The following is an 18,407-nucleotide window of genomic DNA, read 5'->3' as shown; positions in this document are numbered from 1 at the left end:
GCAGTGTCGCGCGTGCTGGCCTGTAGTCGTGGTACACCAGAGGCCGCCACCACCATCACGCTACGTGCTGGTGCCCGTGCTTCTCCTCCTCCTCCGACCTCTTCGGGGTCAACAACAGCCGCCGACCCCAACTCCTTGAAATCGGAGAAACTTATCTCGAACTTCCCCTTCCACTTCCAGCCACGCCACCGGCACACTTGTCGGCGGGGGCGACGTCGTTTCCTCTAAGAAGAGAAGGTACTCCACAAGAATGTCGCCTTCCAGCCACAACAGCAGGAGCAGCGCGCGGCCGGCCAGCGTGCACGATGCCCCGACAGGCAAGGCTGGACGCACTTGCCAATGGAGGTCCACTGGAGAGCATCGTGCCGCCGGTGGAGCTCGGATTTGGGCTCCCGCCGCCGATGTTTTAAGGGGTCCACTATTTTTTAATTGTTGGCATGTCAATGACAATTCATACACGTGGCAAAACAACTGCCATGTCACTGCCACGTAAGATAAAACCACTGTGGAATCGAGTCGAGGAGGTAATGTGTCCGGTTTTAATAGCATGAGGTGACAGAACGGATGGTTTTCGAGTCCAGGGTGGAAACACGGACTAGGCCCATCGTTCGAGGAGGTAAATAGGACTTTTTCCATGAAATAATAAGGGTTTCGTGGCCCTTTTGTTTGGGCCTTACCAGTTCTTTCTGGCCCAGTATACACGCCATGAGCGTATGCATCGTCATCGGCCCAACACGATAATGATCAGAGGAGAGCATAATTTTAATTAGTATGTCGTGTTTTATGCAGTTACGTGTATAATAGCATAAATATATAGAATGATATGGTTTTATTAATCTAAAACATATCCATGCTTAATATTTTCTATTACTAGAAAGAGAAAATAAACCATGTTTTGATTTTGCTATCTCTTTTTAAGGAATTAAGAAACAAAATAAATATATGAAAAAGTATTGGATTTTTATTAAAAAACTCTTAATAATATATTCAAATTTTTTAATTGATTTAGTTGCTTAAATTGAAAATGAATCAACCAATTTTGTTTTCTTGTTATTACGTTATAAACAGATAGAGTAACGAGAATCAGCAATAAGCTGCCATCGAAACGGCCGGAGCGAGTCGCAGCTCGCTGCTTGCTAGGCCTAGGTGTTCACCCCTCCCCGGCCTCCCCCTCATCTCTATTTTTCCCCCGTTCCCTTCTCTCTCTGTCTCTCCTCTCTTGGTCTGCCTCTCCTGGCGGCGACGATTGGGCCAGCGGCGGCGCCATTCGCCACGTCTTCGCCGGGCCCTTGGCCGGCGACGGCGACGAGCACCCACCAGGTATGCCCGCCCCTTCTCTTCTCGTCCCGCTGTACGAAACGGAGCACCCCAAACCCTAATATAACATATTTGAATTCGGATCTGACACAGATGCAATCTATATGTATTATATACCTACTAACTTCGATTTTGTTTGCAAAAATTATCGGGTGGATTTGGATATCATAAGCTTGGCAATGACTGCTGTGCGTGCGTGCTTCAGGACCTCATGCTGATTGAGTGAACACCAGTACCAGTAGCATGTCAACTTGCCTCCACGTCCAAGATCCCAGGAAAAGTGCTATGTCTCGTCCGGTAAGTGCAAATGAGCATTTAATTTCTGTGGTCTACAAGAAACTTAACCCTCGCACTTTTATACTGAATAAGAAAAGAACGAAAGAGCTCTGTATTGGGCAGTCGGCTGCACATTTTGTCTTTCACTTGGTTGCTTCCTGGGCGTCTTATTGGACTTCCGATTGCCGGGGAAAATGAAACTATGATCTAAAATATCCTGATGTGCACTCCCTGTTATGCATCTTGATGGATTACATTAACTTCTCAAGAATTGTTTACCTTCTGTAAATAGTATTCGATATAATTGTGCACGGATACTTGAGAGTGGTTACCTGATCCTGGTACCCAAAAGTTCACCTTAGGTGGTGTTTGGTTCATGCGCAAGTAACACAAATGGTAATGTAATTTAGCTGTTCTGGGATTTGAGCTGTAACGGCTACTTCCATACATTGTCTGCTTCCCACTGGTAAGCGGTAACGGAATTGGAATAGAGCAAATGGAGAACTTCCGTTAACACTGGGTACGGAGCGGTATCGCGGTTGAGTTACGCCGTGATCCGTTTCCACCACCAGAGAAAAAAAACAGGTGTATTGTTACGCTGTAAATGGATACAGCCTAATTTGGCCCGAACCAAACAGCACCTTATATGTAATGGCTTAGCTTTACAAATCCTAGTGAATGCGTGCAATGACTTTCCATGGTTGTACCAGGTTAATAGAGTTATGAGGAATGGAATTCATAACAAAGGCATGGAGCAATATCGTACCAGTATAGGCATACTAATATACTATTATAACCTTCGGGATAGCAGTGGAACTAAAGGCATGCTATTGTAACCTTAATCAACTTTCCTGTCTTGTAAAGCAAAATAGTCGGTTAGGCAATCATTGACATAGATGGTTACAGCATGATTACCAGGAAATAAATGTCATTATTACTGTTACTTCCGACCATTATCCCTTAGTTAAACACTCCTGTGATGAAACGGAACATTAATAAATCAATGATATCACCAATGAGCAATTCAACGTATGACCGTAATATCAAGAAATTATAGCAAATAGTTATTCCAACAGTGGCCTTTAAGCAACTTTTTTACCCTGTGACTGCTGAAGAGGCTATCACTTCACCTATTTCTTCTTAATCCATAGAAAGAGAGGACTTAACATATCTCTGTGTCGTTTTGTGCAATACCACTTGGCACCAAGATATCTGATAATAATTTTACAAATATGGCTAGCATTCTTTACTTCAAATGGTGCACGCATGAGATGTCTCGGCAACATGCCAGTAGTATGGTCTAAATGACTATTTAACATCCCAATACACCTAACTTGTGTCTCCATGTTCATTTTCTTCTCTAGTGAATGCCAGAGCTCCTGCTGGCAAGATTAATTTATTTCTTAGCATTTCAAGTTGGGATATGCAGCTAAAATTGATCTATTATGCCAAAAATTGGAATAATTTGTTAGTGCTTGCTTATTCAGCAAAACCAGTTCTGATTAAATCTTAAAAAACTCACAAATTCTCAAATAAGTACACTCGCAATCCTGGTTGTCAGCGCACCATTGCTGGGTTGAATTTGAGAGTGCATTGCCGTGACGTTAAGGATGCTGGTTGTCACCTTCATTTGGATGAGGGCGGCGCCTCATCCAAATGATGTCTCCAACCCACATCATATAATACCACTATTATTATTTTATCTCATTCCATCTTTGCATTTCTTGAGATTTGAACATGAAGGTGCTCACGCGTTAGTCTATGCTGTTCTGTTCGCACTGGAATTAATATGATATATTTTCAATCTAATGCTGTTTTTTATTCATGGTTTTGCTGTACTGCCATCTTATACTTTCTTATTCGGCAGCTCGATTTTGCTGTACTTAAATACAAAAATCAAAAGCTTTCGGAACAATTGGAAGTCCACAAATTTGAGTTCCGTGCTCTTGAGAGTAGATTCAATGATTTAAAAGAGAAGCAGAGGACACATAATGAGACACTTGTCCTGGTCAAAAGTTATTGGGAGCGAGTAAGTTATTCTAGCCTTGTGCATGTTGCCATAACATACATACGTTATAGGCTTTCTTCTGAAATTTGTTTTTCCAAACAGCTTGTAGCAGATCTTGAGTTAGATTCTGTTTGCAAAAGTGAATCTTCGAATTTGAGCTGCAGTACAGGCCACAACAACGTACGAAAGGGTACGGAGCTGTACTTTATGCGTTACGAATTTATTGGACCTTGAATTGTTTTAGAATCATACATGGAGCAGCTAAGAATTCTATGATTTTGTTGTCTTATATACTTTCTACTACTGAAGCAGTGAACTAGCAGGTATTGTGAAACCTTTTTTATTTGAGGTGTTTGTGGTTCATTGCTCTTTCGAAAATAATTTTGTGACAAAAGTTTTACATGCTTGTCTGTGGAACTAGCTGTTGTTAGTTTTCCTTGGTTCCTTCATGGTTGTTAATAAATAAATATTTATTTGAGTAGCATTTGCCTGTGTTATGTTGTCTACTTTAAATGCTTCTTGTCCTTCTTCATGTACATGCAAATCTTATTTGTCAGATGGTATATGCATGGCCCTAGAAAGGGACTTCTTAAATAGACTTTTGGAGGCTGGTGCCACAGAAAGTTCAGATTGTTCTCCCAGTTGCCATCCGGGAAATGATGTCCCTCCAGAACAATCATCAACGATTAATGTTCTGCAGAAGTTCTTCCTTCCATCAAGTGATCTGTGGCATGTAAATAACGAGTTTGTTTCTGCTGCTCTCACTAAACTGCCAGAAAATGGTTCGTTCTGCTCCATGTTTTCTGTTGTAGTATAGCTTTCATGTTGGTTTATATGCTAACATTTTCCTTAATCTGCCCATGTTCTCTAGAACACAGCAGGCAACTACGCAGTGCTACCAGTGACGTGTTATCCAAGCTTAATAAAGTGATACAGGTAGTAGATAATCTTCACTTGAAACACAGGCAGTTAGCAGGGAACTACCAAAAACAAAGAGATTCGAATGCCTGGAATAAAGCTGAACAGAAACGTCTGAAAGGTATTTTGTATTTGTTTTGTGGATGATTATCTTGTGGGGCTTCCAATATCGAATATATTTATGTCCTTAATTGAAAGTACATCACAAATATTTAAAGTTCCATTACGTTAACTTGATTCATCAAACAAGTTAATACTAATCATAAAAAATATAAATTAATTTTCCTGATACTATATGTACATAGCTGTTGTGCAATGATAAAACTAACACATGTATTTTTGTACTTTTCAAGAGGAGTTGACCAGTGCTGTTGCCAAGTTGGAAGAAACCAAGCACGAACTGGCAGCACTGAAAGCACAGGGAGACAATAAGCAAGGGACTCCGATTCTTGTTCCTACAGTTGGAAACAAAAATGCAACTGCAGAGAAGGTGAGAGATAAACAAAGAGAACTGCAAGATCTTGAAGCTACCCACAAGGAGTTAATGGTATGTTCAGAGCTCCAAACTATTGTCTAGGTGTGAATGAACTTTAAGCTTGACACATGCTAATATAAGCAGGAACTGAGTTCAAAGCGTCTAGAGGAAATTAGGAGACTGCACAAAGAGAGAATTGAAACTTTGAACAAGTTAGCAACTTTTCAGGTTTGTTGAACCAAAGATATCTGATCAGGCGCAGAATGCACAATTGCTTTATCGTTTTGTACTCCCATACCTAATTTTTATTGTGTGGTTGAAGGTTATGTCTTGTAATGTTGAATACTATATGACATTTTTTACCTTTTTTTTTGTTGCTTCCAGAATATACTGACAGATTTCAAAAGCATTCGTTCTTCCAAAGCTTTTCAGCTTGTTAATGATCAACTTCAGAAGTCTCAAGCAGAGTTGGATGATCACCGAACATTGTTAGAGAAATTACAGGTGGTTACTGGTTAGTGAATTTGCAAGTCTCTATTGCAGATATGTTACACCAAAAGATCTGATCTTTGATTGAACTTCTACTTTCCATGTTTCAGGTTGATATGGATAGCTTTATTTGGCAAGAAAGGCAATTTAATCAAAAAGTTGATCTGGCTGAAATCCCCCAGAAGGTTTCTGCATACTGTATGTCTAGAATTGCTGATCTTGAAAAGGATGTTCAGAAACTATCTAATGAAAAGAATATGCTGGTGCTGAAACTTGAAGAGGCTTCAAGAGAACCTGGTGCTGTAATTACAACACAACATGCTTTAAATACTTTTCCTCTGATCTCTCTTTAAAGGAGGAAATAATTTTTCTTTTTTTTTTCAACTTTCAGGTCGGAACCAAGTTATCTCAAAATTCAGAGCTCTAGTGTCATCACTACCGACGGAAATGGGTTCTGTTCAAAGGGAACTGTCCAAACACAAGGATGCTTCCTTACAGTTGCATTCTTTGCGAGCAGAAGTTCATTCACTTTCTAGTATCCTAAACAGAAGGGTATATTTCATTTTGTTGCTTTGCACAATCAGTGGGCAAGTGTTGTGGCATTGATTTGCCGATGTGCCATTTCTTATATTTTGTTTTGTAGGAACAAGAAATTGAAGAGATATCATGTAAATCTGGCCATGCTGATTCTGACATAACCCAACTTCAATATCTGGTAAGCTTTTTTTGTTGTTATTGTTTTTCTGATCTGTATGTTCAAATCTTTTTAATATTTCCTGTACTGGTTAAACAACATTTAGTGCTTACCTACTGCAGGATTTGTGCGTTCCAGTGTTGTTTTATTAACATATTTTACATATCATAGGTTCGTGATCTAAGGGAAAATGCAGAGGAGCTTAAGCTATTTGTGGAATTGTATAAGCATGAGTCCACTGATTCCAGGTAGGTTCATCTTAATATGAAATCAACATTGTGTAAATTCTAAGAGTGACATTTCTGGAGCAGGGTACTTCTTTTCACTACTTCTGTATGAAAAATGTTGAGTTAGTCATATTGTTGCAAGCTACTTGTTTATGGCATATTAGCTCCTGTAGCTGATTCCTGAGTCTCGTTGGCCAGTGCCTATCATATTAGCTATTGTAATGTGTTTTTTAATACAACATTCCTGCTTTTAGTGATGAAAATACTTATTGAGCGTTTGAACATTGTGTGCTGTCCAGTCCATTTATTTCATAGGTAGTCATTTCTGCTATATTTACATATGTTTTTACTCTTTGGTGGCAGACAGCTGATGGAATCCAGAGACAGGGAACTCTCTGAATGGGCTCGAGTCCACGTCCTAAAATACTCTCTTAATGAAAGTAAATTAGAGCAACGTGTAATTGCAGCCAATGAAGCTGAAGCAATGTCTCAGCAGAGACTAGCAACTGCTGAAGCTGAGATTGCTGAACTAAGTCAGAAGCTGGAAGCTTCTAGGAGGTATTCCATTCATATTCACTCTTCCTTTAGTATTTAGAAATGCAATTAGAAAAGAGAATTCATTTCTACTTTTTATAATGGGTGGGCTCAAGACTGTTGAAATAGTGCGGAAGGCATATTTTCTTTTATAAAATTTTCAAGTAAAGTGATATCAAGTGCTGGATTTCTATGGCTCAGAGATCTAGTGAGACTATCTGATACACTGAAGTCTAAACATGAAGAATGTGAAGCATATGTGGTAGAGATTGAGGTGTGTACAATCTTCCATGTACACCATTCGGCCATGGTTATCAGCATTATGTTTTCAGGTCTCAAATTTTTTATTTTCGATTACAGAGCATTGGCCATGCATATGAAGACATAATGTCACAAAATCAACAACTACTACAGCAGATCATCGAAAGAGATGATCATAATACAAAGGTGATGATTCAAATGACTGATTCGAGCAGTTAATTTGTCTGCATGTGTCTTCATCTCAGTGTTATTGTTTATGACACTTGTTTTATTTTACTTGAATGCTTAAGACCTTAAGAAGAGGTTCTATTTCCCACTCCACCAATTCAGTTAGTGCAAATCATTTTCTTCAGTATTGCTCTGACTTGTGCACCCATTTTGTTTTTGCTGCATCGACACACATCCCTATGTCTGTTCTGGTGTCCAGTCCATTTCCTATTGCCTCTGAAATTGAGAGAAACAGTTTAGAAGATGATTTAGATGAATGGGATGATCTAACGGAAGAATAAGTAGAGGATCTGGAAGAGAAGGGATCAACCATGGTTAGGGAGAACCATCAGGTGGGATAGGTTGCTGGGGATTGGGTCACCGGTAAGTTCAGCCGTAAAGGGTATCGGTTTCTCTGGAGTTGGTGGTGTGTCTGGATGAGCGAAGAGCTACGGGTTGCTTCTGGTTCCTAGGCTTAAGTAAGGCTCATGCAGGGTTGTTGGCTCATTAATGAGTATATGGGAGGCCCATATCTGGTAGTGGACCATTCCTATGTATGGACCGTGTCTAATACGACATGCCATACAGAAATAGCCCCTTGACAAGGGGGTTGGCATCTTGGTGGCGAGCCCATGCATTAGATATGCCATCAATGGCTTTTGAATTTTATAGTGGTGCTTGTTGTGCAGCTTTTTGGAGTTGGATTTTGCTGCATATTAAGGGGTGGCATTGAGATTTTCTGTGGCATTGTAAAAGGGTCGAGTCGTAGCTTGGTATCAATGGTTAAGGAGTGTCTTGTTTATAATTGGTGCCATAAAATAAGTGAATAAGATGAAATGTATGGCAAGGAAGCCATAGGCAGGGAGCACTGCCAGACCATTAGGAAGACAGGTGAGACCCTGTTCCGATCTGGCGATCAATAAAAAAATGTTTATATATTAAAATAAATATACATTAGAAGATTAGTAGAATCCAAGTTGGCAGAATTTCAGCTTTTCCTGACTTTGACTGAAGGAACTTAATACTCCATTGATCTGTTGTTAGTTTGAACCAAACTAGGAAGCAAAAGTAAATACACGGGGCTTCACCCTGGTCACTAGTTTCCAGCGGGTATGGTAACCATGGTGATCTACTGGATTTGGCGACCAGTGTTGATATGTAGTTGCATAAAAGAAAAGGTTGAGTTGCTAAAAAAGCCACATTATCGGAACAGGACATTGGGGTTACAATGATTTTGATTTAACAGATTGTAACCTAGAGTTAGCATTGTACAATGTAATAGTGCGTTGGGCTCTGTGCTAGTTCTTTTTCATCGAATGCACAGGAGACAAAGGCTCCGTATTGTTGTATTGAAGTAGGAACAAAGGCAAGGTCTTCTACTTTGCTTTTCTTTTTCTTATTTTCCTTGTTTGTGACTTGTGCTAGTTCTTTTGAACTTAGGGTACCCAAGGCCCTAAGAAAACTAGTATGGATTATTACTAAAGTTTTTTTTTTTGCAAATAATCTGTTTAAGATGTCTTATCATATAATCATCATGACATGGTAAGGCATCATAGTTGAGCTAATTTTGTTGTGATCTTAAATTTACTCTGATTTTTATTGGGATTTTACTGGTAGTGAAACTTAGTTACCTATGATTTATTGAGCAAGAACTGAGAAGTTAAGAAAACTACATTGAGATTTAACCAATTTGAGGATTAGACCTTGGTACCCTGATTTTTATTGGGATTTTACTGGTAGTGAAACATAGTTACCTATGATTTATTGAGTAAGAACTAAGAAGTTAAGAAAACTACATTGAGATTTAACCAATTTGAGGATTAGACCTTGGTACTTTAGAATGTATAGAGGTGTAAGAAGCATAACATTTTTCAGTAGCTGTTGAATTAATAATTACTCATTGTGACTGCAGCTTTTCATGGAGGGTGTTAAAGCAAAACAGTCACATGATGCTTTGCACATGGAAGTGTGCTCCTTGCAAAGAAATTTGCAGCATGCAAACACTTTGATGGATCTGTACAAGCAGAAAATTTTCCGCCTAGAGGACCAGGTTGGTGGCACATTCATTCCGAGAAGCTATATTAATCTGGTTTGGGAGCTGAATATTTTTCCTTAATTTCCAGCTGCGAGTTTGGTCAGAGCGGGCGAGGAGACTGTCGGAGGATGGAATGCAGCAATCTATTTCACTGGTCAATTCTCAAAGAAAGCTGACTGGTATGCGTGGAGAGGCTCCAAAGCTCAGGCAGTCAATGGATGAACTACAAGCTAAGGTTGGGAGCAATCGACTGGAAGTTGCCGAGCTGCTTATAGAACTAGAGAAGGAGAGGTGGTTTATACAAACATTTCCTTTTCTGTTCAGCAATTAGTTTCTTAATATTTAGTCTAACAAGATCAGTTTTGCTCCAGGTTTAGTAAGAAGAGAATAGAGGATGACTTGGATCTAATGTCAAGTAAAGCTAATTCTCTTAGAGAGAAGACAGATAATTCAGCAGTCCTGCAAAAGCTTCATCATGAGGTCAAGGAGTATAGGGGCATATTAAAGTGTGGTATCTGTCATGATAGGCAGAAAGAGGTAGTGATCTTTACTCTTTAGTTATTCCTGACATACTTGGACAATAAAAGTGAACATTTAATCGAATGACACAATCTTCTGATTGTAGGTTGTGATTGCCAAGTGCTACCACCTCTTCTGCAATCAGTGCATACAGAAGTCACTTGGTAGCCGTCAGAAGCGGTGTCCATCTTGTGGTCTAAGCTTCGGTGTTAACGACGTGAAACCTATCTATATATGAAACAGTACAGTGAAGCTTGTGTCAGCATGCATCCAGGTCAAACTGCATTCGGTGCTTTTGGTAGACAGACATGGTGGTTCAGTCGGTGATGTAACATAGCTTTTGTAGCTTGTACAACCGAACATGTAAGATAGGCTAAAATGTGATTGCTGGTGCCTGCCGACATATATAATGCCAGTGTTGTTTCATGCACCTTTTGTAAAGTCTGTTTGCCCTGCCCAAACAGTTAGAATAGCCTGACCATTCATGAGGATAGGTGCTTCCCGCCATAGTGAGCAATGTACAATCCATAGCTTTAGTTAGTTTAATTGATGTAGCTGACAATAAGAATGTAGGTTCCTTTTTGTACATTTCAGGTGATTGCCAATAGTGAGATTTCTGTTGGATGCAGCGTTTGATGAGTACTTCACATTTACTTGAATCTTGCATTGCTGCCTTGTATTTCCTTACAGTTAGAATGAGTTGATATTCTTTTCCGTCGGTGTTTTAAGGATAGACTTAAGCCGTGATTGTGTTAGATTACTAACCTCGATTACTCTAGCTTATGTAAGTTGTCTGTGTTTGTAAATGCTGTTTAAAATAGTATTCTGGGAATTTTGCTGTGGCGGTGTGAGCACTATTTTTTTATGTATAAACCTCTTGGATTTTCAGTTTTGGAGGGCCCGTTATTTGGGCCTACTAGCCATTCCGGCCCACCTTGTAGATCTGCTATGGTACAGCCCGTCAAAGTATATTTGCTGCGCTCTTTTTTTTCTCCTCTTTTGGTGGAGCACTAGTGGGTTCTCACCCGAAACTGCTGTACTCACTGACGCAAAGATACTGAGCCACGCTTTAAAAAAGATTTTTTTTAATTAAGGAATAGATTCCGGCCTCAACCATTTACAAGTGAACGTCTACAGCCAACGAAATTACATCTCCAAACCGACACTAGTAGCAGCACTCAGGCTAACTCTGGAGCGCAAAAGCCCCAACAAAGATTGAAAACAGAGAACTAAACCAGACAAAAAGGTCTATGCTTAAAGCCCGCACTGAAATTCCATCCAAATTTGCTAAAATTCTTCATGACTGTAACCTCCAGCAAACTGAAGCTCTCTTTCAAGGTTTCTCTTCGTCTTTAGATAGCAGTGACCAGCACCTTGTCCAGTAAATCCTCTGGAAAATTACATGTAAGAAAGAGTTGCCTCATTTCTACTCAAGCACAAGGTCCAGCAAAGAGCAGCGACTCCCACTAAAATTTGGTTTAAAAATGGATACTGAGCCAAGTGCAGCAGACTTGGATTGAACTCATATCTTCTGCTCCACTGGGTAGACAGACCAAAGCAAATGACTCTGGAAACTATGTGGACAGCAGACACAATACATATACTAGTAAAGTAGTAATGAATGCACGATCCGTGAGTTTGACGTTCAGATTATTAAAGCCGACCATGTACTTGCATTGCGTACAGCAGAGCAACAGAACAACAGATGCATGGGGATTATTTGAACTTCTGAAGCCCTCCTCCTCGCTGCTGCTCCAGATGATCCAAACGTTGCTCCATACGAATTCAACCCCAGCACGCGGTCCAGCCCCCACTTGCCGCACTCATCGCCATCCCCCAGCATCCGCACGTCCTGCGTACGTACCCGCACGCAAGCAGTGAGGTCGGCTGGTCGATCGAGCTGCCCTTCGCCCCTGCCCACTGCCCACCGATCCAGCTGCCGGGTTCGTCGGCGGCGGTGGCTGCAGCTGCGGGTGGGGTGTCTGCCGCGGCGAGGACAGCCACGGACGCACGGCCTGCCTCCCTGCCCGCCCCGAGAGGCCGTGGGCGCGGCGCCCAAGCCCCCCAACCCCGGCCGCTCGGCCGGCAAACCCACCCAGCCAGCCTGCAGCCTGCCGCGCGCTTACTATATTTGATAATCCTGGCTTGGCGCTTAAGCTTTGTGGTGTGCACGGACAGCGCGTCGCCCGGCGTCGAAGCAGACCATGGATCGATCTGGACCGTCGAAGGGCTCGATTCGACAGCCCGGCACCACCAAGCCTGCAGAGACCGGTGAAAACGGTAACCTTAGAAGGAAGGGAGCATCAAAGAGACAGTGGCTAGTAATCATACAAGGCTTTGTTTCGTTCGCGAAGTCAACCGTAGCGAAGCGGTGGGATTAATTAAACTAGCCAACAGTCTGTTCCGGCCGTGAGGAAGTCAGGAAGATCGATGTGAATGGGTGATCCCTCGCTTGGAGTGTCCTGCTCCCCTCAAAAGGTTCTTGAGTTCTTCTGATATATCCGGCCGTTGGTGGTCATATGAGATATGACATGCGTTGACATTGCCCTATTACCTGTAGGAGGAGAAGCAGCAGGTGCATGCTCCACCTCGCCAACAGCGCAGCGTGTCGGGGGTCTTGTGTGTGAATGAATTATATTCCCTGTACCAGTATTCCGTCATCGCGTTTAGGAGTAGTACATTATACGCACGCGGGTACAGCATCAGTTCAGGAGAGATAGAGTCATAGAGAGAGAGAGATAGACAGAGAGAGATACAATGTTACAATATACACGGGCCGGGGTGTTATTCTGTGCTGGTGCCAAGTGCATTCGAAAACTAACGGCTACTATCGCTCTGTTTTGAAAAAAAAGAAAGAAGGAAAAAAAGAGGAAGAAGGCAGTTGGCTACCAAAATTTGAAGTTATGGGAGTTGACAGAGTTTTGGCAAGCTAAAAGTTAGAAAAAAATTGCAAATATTTTCATAAAAATAACGGGAGATGTTGGAAAACTTTGCTAAGGAACCAAATAGTGGCTAAAAAATTTGGTTTTGCTTTTGGCAGCAAACCAAGCACGCTCAAAATTACATACTCAGGATACGTCGTATTTTTTTTCGACCAAAGGCATTCGCCCAGTTTTATTAAAATCTTAGAGGCTGGGGTTACCAGCGACGTTACATCAGGATCCACATGACGCCCGGCACACAAAAGAAACAAACCGATCATGTGAGAGAAGCTCACAGCAGAGCCTACACAACAGCATCTATGTTAACTCTTCACACACAAAAGACTAACTCTCCATACACAACTCCAGCAGGTCAACAGAAGAGGGCGACCATTAGACTTCTTTTTCACGCATCCATCTCTCGGCTCCCCTGCACGAGTTTGCTGATCATCGTCTCCACCCCTCAACCTCCTTTTGTTTCAGCAACGGCTTCCGGTATGAAAGAAGCGCAAGCCACTTGTAGACTGTCATCTCGTATTTCAGAACGGAGAGAATATGTTACGTGCATGCCCACTTGCCCAGCTAGCCGCCGTCAAGACTAAAGAGCTGTCAAAATCTTTCTACATAGTGCAGTGTCTGATCCTAAAGATCTAACGGTAAGTGCCTCCAACAGCTCGCACGGATGCCCATGTCGCCATGTCGGCGTCGCGTCGTGCAGTTTCGCGACGAGACCGGCCGCACAACCCATCTCTAGTCGATCGTACGCCGCCCGCACACGTACTGTTGCCGTGCGCGCCTGCATGCAATGCAACGCAATTCCTGATGGGAACCCATTCCTGAGGGCATGTACGACGGATAGACACCGTTCCCATCTCAAAACAGTTCGCATCCAGGCAGCAAGGGCGCAGCAACAGCATCAGGCAGAAAAAGCACAAGGCGGCGGCGACGGTGCCGGCGGCGTGTGAGGTGCTGATTGTGGCGATGGCGCGATAGAAAGGCTGCGGTTTCGTCAGCATGCCAGCGGAAGAGGCAGCGGTCTTACGGCTCACGACTGGATCGGTGGCGGCGAACTCCTCGACGACGGCTCGACGCGATGGCTTCCTCCACCGACGATCTCTTTGTCAGGCGTCGGCAAAACGATTTGGTTAGCACGAGCCAGGGGCGGATCTAGGGGTCAATCCACTAGCATGCTTTCAACGCCGCAGGATTACAGTTCATCGTTGCAATTTATCACCGCTAATCCCATGAGCCTTTTTCTTGATCTCGACTGAAAAGAGGCATCAAAATTCAGTTTGTATGTGTCTGACAGGAGGTGTTGTCCATGTGGGCGCAGTTTCATGGTGGATAGTGTAGTAATTAAGCCCTGGACTTGTGTTAGTAATCCTAAAACTAATTGTAGCTGTACAGTAGTTGTATGCTCATCTTGTTTGCGCTTGATCTCATTTGCAACGAAAAGCAACAAAATGGTATACACAGATCTTATGTATCTGGGCATTAATCAGTTTGTACACGGTTAAATAGACATCCTAATGTTCAACTTATCTATTTTACTGTCTGTATGTGATGTGGCAAGACTACAGTAGCTCTAAGGGCATGTACAGCGCGTCTGTACACCTCGTTTGTACATCGTATATTTTACAAAAAGAACCCCCTTCCTGAGCAGAGCGCGTCTGTACACCTCGTTTGCACATCGTATATTTTACAAAAAGAACCCCCTTCCTGAGCAGACGAGCTCGCCCCGGCGCTTCGCGAGACGACGAGCGTGGCTCGTGGTCCAAGAAGCCGTCGTCTCTCTAGAGTCGCGTTGTACGGGGGAGTCGACGAGCGGAGGATCCAGTACGGGCGCGCGCGCGGAGGAAGGCGCGCGGGAATGGATTTTGCACGCCAAATCCACCGCCGTCTCCGTATATTCTTCATTCTTTCCGGGTATCTTCACCAGCGAGATGGACCACCCTAGCACACCATCGGATTCAGGCCAGAAGAGTACATGCACGGCGGCGGCGTTGAGAGTGGCGGCGGGGCGGAAGGCCAAGGTCGGCGGCACGCGGGCCTCTTCCTCCATTGGTCGTGGATCCAGCAGAGCAGCTGGCCTCTTCCCCGTTGGAGGCAGATCCGGCTCGGCGGCCGGCCTCCTCCCCTTTGGTCGCGGATCCGGCCCAGTGGCGCCTCTCTTCCCCATCAGCAGCGGCAACGGCAAAGCATCAGCATCGTCCTCATCCATGGCTGCATCCGTCACGGTCGAATCCTCCCCTATCGGCGGCTTCACTAGCCACGGAACTACTTTTTCGCAACCTGCTGGATTTCCGTTCCCTCCATCTCCATCTCTGGCTTGGTGGGGCTCGGACGACGCTAGTTAAGAGTCTTCCTCAGCTCGGCATTCAGATGCAACATGGTAAGAGAACTTGTGAGCCTCTTCATTGTGAGCCTGTCCAGATCCAACATGTTATTCAGTGTTATGAAATTGACAGTAGGTGTCTTTGATTATCAGTAGATTACTGCATGTTTTTTTTTCTGAAAATAGATATGAAGTGATTTGAAATGTTGGACTAGCAGTAGCAGTGGATTTTTTTAATCAGTGTTGACAAATACTAGCAGTAGCCTGTGATCTTATTTTGGAACTCTTCTTTTTATAGGGATAAAGACACACAAGGTGGTTTCATGAGGTACTTCGGCAATCAGCCACATAATTTTCATTTGGTTGGTACACCTTCTCACAATAGCCATGTCAATATATCTATTCCTGAAACCAATGGATGAAGTTCTCCCTCAGAGGTGGAATTCTTATCAGAGCAGCTACCTGTTCTAGTCAATGATGAGAACGAAATGGTTAGGACTGAGAAGCGGATTATGTGGACACCACAAGAAGATGAAAGATTGATGAGTGCTTGGATTGAAAATTCAACGGACTCAACCACTGGAGCCGATAGGAAGGGCGAAGCATATTGGGGTGATGTTATCAAGGCATACAAGACCCCACCGCAAAGGAAAAGGAATGCAAAGCAAGCCAAGGATCGTTGGCACAAGATTAATAGGTGGTGTGACCTCTTTGAATCTGATTATTTGAAGGCTCATAGGGTGTTCACAAGTGGCTACTCCGATGAGATGCGGATGGATACAGCCGAGAAGTTCTATTTGGATCACAAGCTTGGACCCTTTGTGATTAAGAATGTTTGGAAAATTTGTCATGAAGTGGCGAAGTGGAAAACATACAACGAAGAGCTGAAGAACGCTCGTAAAAGGAAGTCATATCACCTCGAAGAAGATGTGGAAAATGTTGACAGTGAAGATGAGATGCCAAAGCGACCAATGGGACAAAAGGTAGCTAAAAAGTCTGCTCTTGCTGCAAAAGGCAAGTCAAAGGCAATGGGTGATGATGGAAAATCAAAGGAATCTGCAATTCATGTGGAAAAGCTTGATAAATTGAGCAAGATCCCAAAAGAAGCTAATGCAAACCGCATGAAGGTGCTAGAGATGCAGCAAAAGTTGTCTTCCGATAAGATTGAGACCACAAGGCTTACCCATTTAACAGCACAAGAGAACAGAGGGTCCAAGAAACTTGAGATGGAGGGGAGGAGGCTTGAGATGGAATCAAAGAAGCTTGAGATGGAGGGGAAGAAGCTTGAGAAAGAATCAAAGATGATGGATGCATATAACAACCTCATCTCACAAGATACAAGTTCAATGACAGACGACGAAACATCTGAGCGACTTGCTGCCATGAAGTGTTTAAGAAAGATGCTTTTTTCTGAAATTATCTAATGTGTTCTTTCAGTTTCCTGAAAAATTAATGAGCGAGTTATCTGAATATGAACAGAACTATTTGAATGTTATCTAAATGTGAACAGAGCTATCTGAATGTTATCTACATGTGAACAGAGCTATCTGAATGTTATCTGAATGTGAACAGAGCTTTGTTTTATGGTCCATGCGTAGTGCTCCACTAGTTTCAATTGCATACACTAGTTGATTATGGTCCACTAGTTGTTATCAGAATTACTGCCCACTAGTGTTAGTTAGCATGCGTACTGAATAGAGGCATGTTTGTTAATGTTATCTTTCATACTATAAATTAGCACCAGTTGCCCGTGCTGCAGTTCATTTTTCCACCGCCCTGCTCTAGTTAGTTCCTATGGAGCCACACGTTGAAGAAGATGAGCTGCAAGATGCCGAGGACTTTGATCCTGCAGAGGTGTTCACCGTAGAAGATATGCTAGCAGAGGATGAAATCTTAGAAGATATGTTACAAGAGGAATTCAAGGCCGACATCGATGGAGAAGCATCAACAGTATCTCGCCATCGCTGACAAACTGGACCGCGGAGGTACATACCAAGGAATCGAGAAGCAGGTCATGATGATCTTGTCGCTAATTACTTTTCTGCAAATCCTATATACATCGATGAGATGTTCCGTAGGAGATTTAGGATGAATAAGCCACTGTTCTTACGTATCGTGCATGCACTCAGTGATTGGTCTCCTTATTTCACCCAAAGACCCGATGCTACTGGTAGGAGTGGACTTTCACTGCTTCAAAAGTGTACCGCGGCTATCAGGATGCTAGCTTATGGAACCTCGGCTGATCAACTTGATGAGGTGTTAAAGATAGCTGCAAGCACTTGTTTGGAGATTTTGGGAAAATTTGCTGAAGGAGTGATTGAAAAATTCGGTGAAGAATATCTACGCCCTCCAAGAAGCGATGAACTGGAAAAAAATCTTACGAGAAAATAAGGCTCGTGGTTTTCCAGGAATGTTGGGAAGCATCGATTGTATGCATTGGGCTTGGAAGAATTGTCCGAAAGGTTGGGCAGGCATGTTCACACGTGGTGATAAAGACATTCCTACTATGATCCTTGAAGCGGTGGCAACTCGGGATCTTCGTATATGGCATGCTTTCTTTGGTACCGCCGGGTCTCAGAACGACACAAACGTTCTAAACAAGTCACCACTGTTCATTCAAGCAATAAAAGGGGAAGCTCCTGTGGTACACTATAATGTAAATGGAACACAATATGACATGGGTTATTATCTTGCCGATAAAATATATCCAAAATGGGCAGTATTTGTGAAGACAGTGACGGCCCCTCAGTCGGCGGAAGACAAATTATTTGCATTGATGCAAGAAGGGACGCGGAAAGATGTCGAGTGCGCATTTGGTATGCTGCAATCACGCTTTGATATTGTTCGTCAACCAACAAGGTTATGGAAGCAGGGGCATGTTATCAACATAATGCAAGCTTGTGTTATCCTTCACAATATCATAGTGGAAGGTGAGAAGAATTCAATTAGAGAAGTCTTGGATTTGAATGAGAATCCAAGTGCGACGATAGTGCTCCCACCTGAAGTGCGTACAAGCGATAACCCTAATCCTACCTTCGCAGAGGTACTTCGTAGAAATTCCACTATCAAAGCTCGGCCAACACATAGGAAACTCAAGAAGGATCTAAGCGAGCACATATGGCAACGCTATGGAAACAAAGAAAATTAGATAAAAGACGTTGCATCTATATGTAATATAACTATTATATTGA

General features: G+C 42.8%; 2 protein-coding genes and 1 pseudogene across 3 annotated transcripts; all 3 read left to right on the top strand.

Moving 5' to 3' along the window:
- The first annotated feature begins 1,128 nt into the window (after positions 1 to 1,128).
- LOC117852568 (E3 ubiquitin-protein ligase BRE1-like 1) lies at positions 1,129 to 10,588 on the top strand. 2 transcript variants are annotated; one of them, XM_034734695.2, is made up of 20 exons: positions 1,129 to 1,320; positions 1,523 to 1,614; positions 3,461 to 3,622; positions 3,704 to 3,791; positions 4,159 to 4,383; positions 4,473 to 4,640; positions 4,873 to 5,066; positions 5,139 to 5,222; positions 5,379 to 5,498; positions 5,594 to 5,780; positions 5,875 to 6,035; positions 6,127 to 6,198; positions 6,349 to 6,425; positions 6,768 to 6,962; positions 7,140 to 7,212; positions 7,299 to 7,385; positions 9,319 to 9,456; positions 9,530 to 9,732; positions 9,813 to 9,978; positions 10,067 to 10,588. In XM_034734695.2, the coding sequence occupies exons 2-20, from the start codon at positions 1,561 to 1,563 to the stop codon at positions 10,196 to 10,198; spliced, it is 2,586 nt and encodes an 861-aa protein (XP_034590586.1). In that variant the 5' UTR covers positions 1,129 to 1,320; positions 1,523 to 1,560; the 3' UTR covers positions 10,199 to 10,588. The 2 variants fall into 2 exon arrangements, with proteins under 2 accessions (XP_034590586.1, XP_034590588.1); XM_034734697.2 differs by having other exon boundaries at positions 1,490 to 1,614.
- A 4,932-nt stretch (positions 10,589 to 15,520) lies between these two features.
- On the top strand, positions 15,521 to 16,701 carry LOC117853995 (uncharacterized). The gene has a single exon (XM_034736277.2). The coding sequence runs from the start codon at positions 15,705 to 15,707 to the stop codon at positions 16,638 to 16,640; it is 936 nt and encodes a 311-aa protein (XP_034592168.1). The 5' UTR covers positions 15,521 to 15,704; the 3' UTR covers positions 16,641 to 16,701.
- Positions 16,702 to 17,283: 582 nt separating this feature from the next.
- LOC140222424 (uncharacterized) lies at positions 17,284 to 18,364 on the top strand (annotated as a pseudogene).
- The last annotated feature ends 43 nt before the right edge of the window (positions 18,365 to 18,407 follow it).

This window comes from Setaria viridis, chromosome 4 (genome assembly GCF_005286985.2).
Source record: "Setaria viridis chromosome 4, Setaria_viridis_v4.0, whole genome shotgun sequence".
In the NCBI taxonomy this organism is placed as follows: domain Eukaryota; kingdom Viridiplantae; phylum Streptophyta; class Magnoliopsida; order Poales; family Poaceae; genus Setaria; species Setaria viridis.
Note: the sequence above shows the minus strand (reverse complement) of the source record. Positions and strands in the feature narration are given on the sequence as shown.

Coding starts and splice junctions, on each gene's coding strand:
- LOC117852568 (XM_034734695.2), top strand. CDS start 1,561: ATGTCAACTTGCCTCCACGTCCAAGATCCCAGGAAAAGTGCTATGTCT. Junction 4,384..4,472: donor CACTAAACTGCCAGAAAATG/GTTCGTTCTGCT, acceptor CATGTTCTCTAG/AACACAGCAGGCAACTACGC. Junction 5,223..5,378: donor ACAAGTTAGCAACTTTTCAG/GTTTGTTGAACC, acceptor TGTTGCTTCCAG/AATATACTGACAGATTTCAA.
- LOC117853995 (XM_034736277.2), top strand. CDS start 15,705: ATGGTTAGGACTGAGAAGCGGATTATGTGGACACCACAAGAAGATGAA.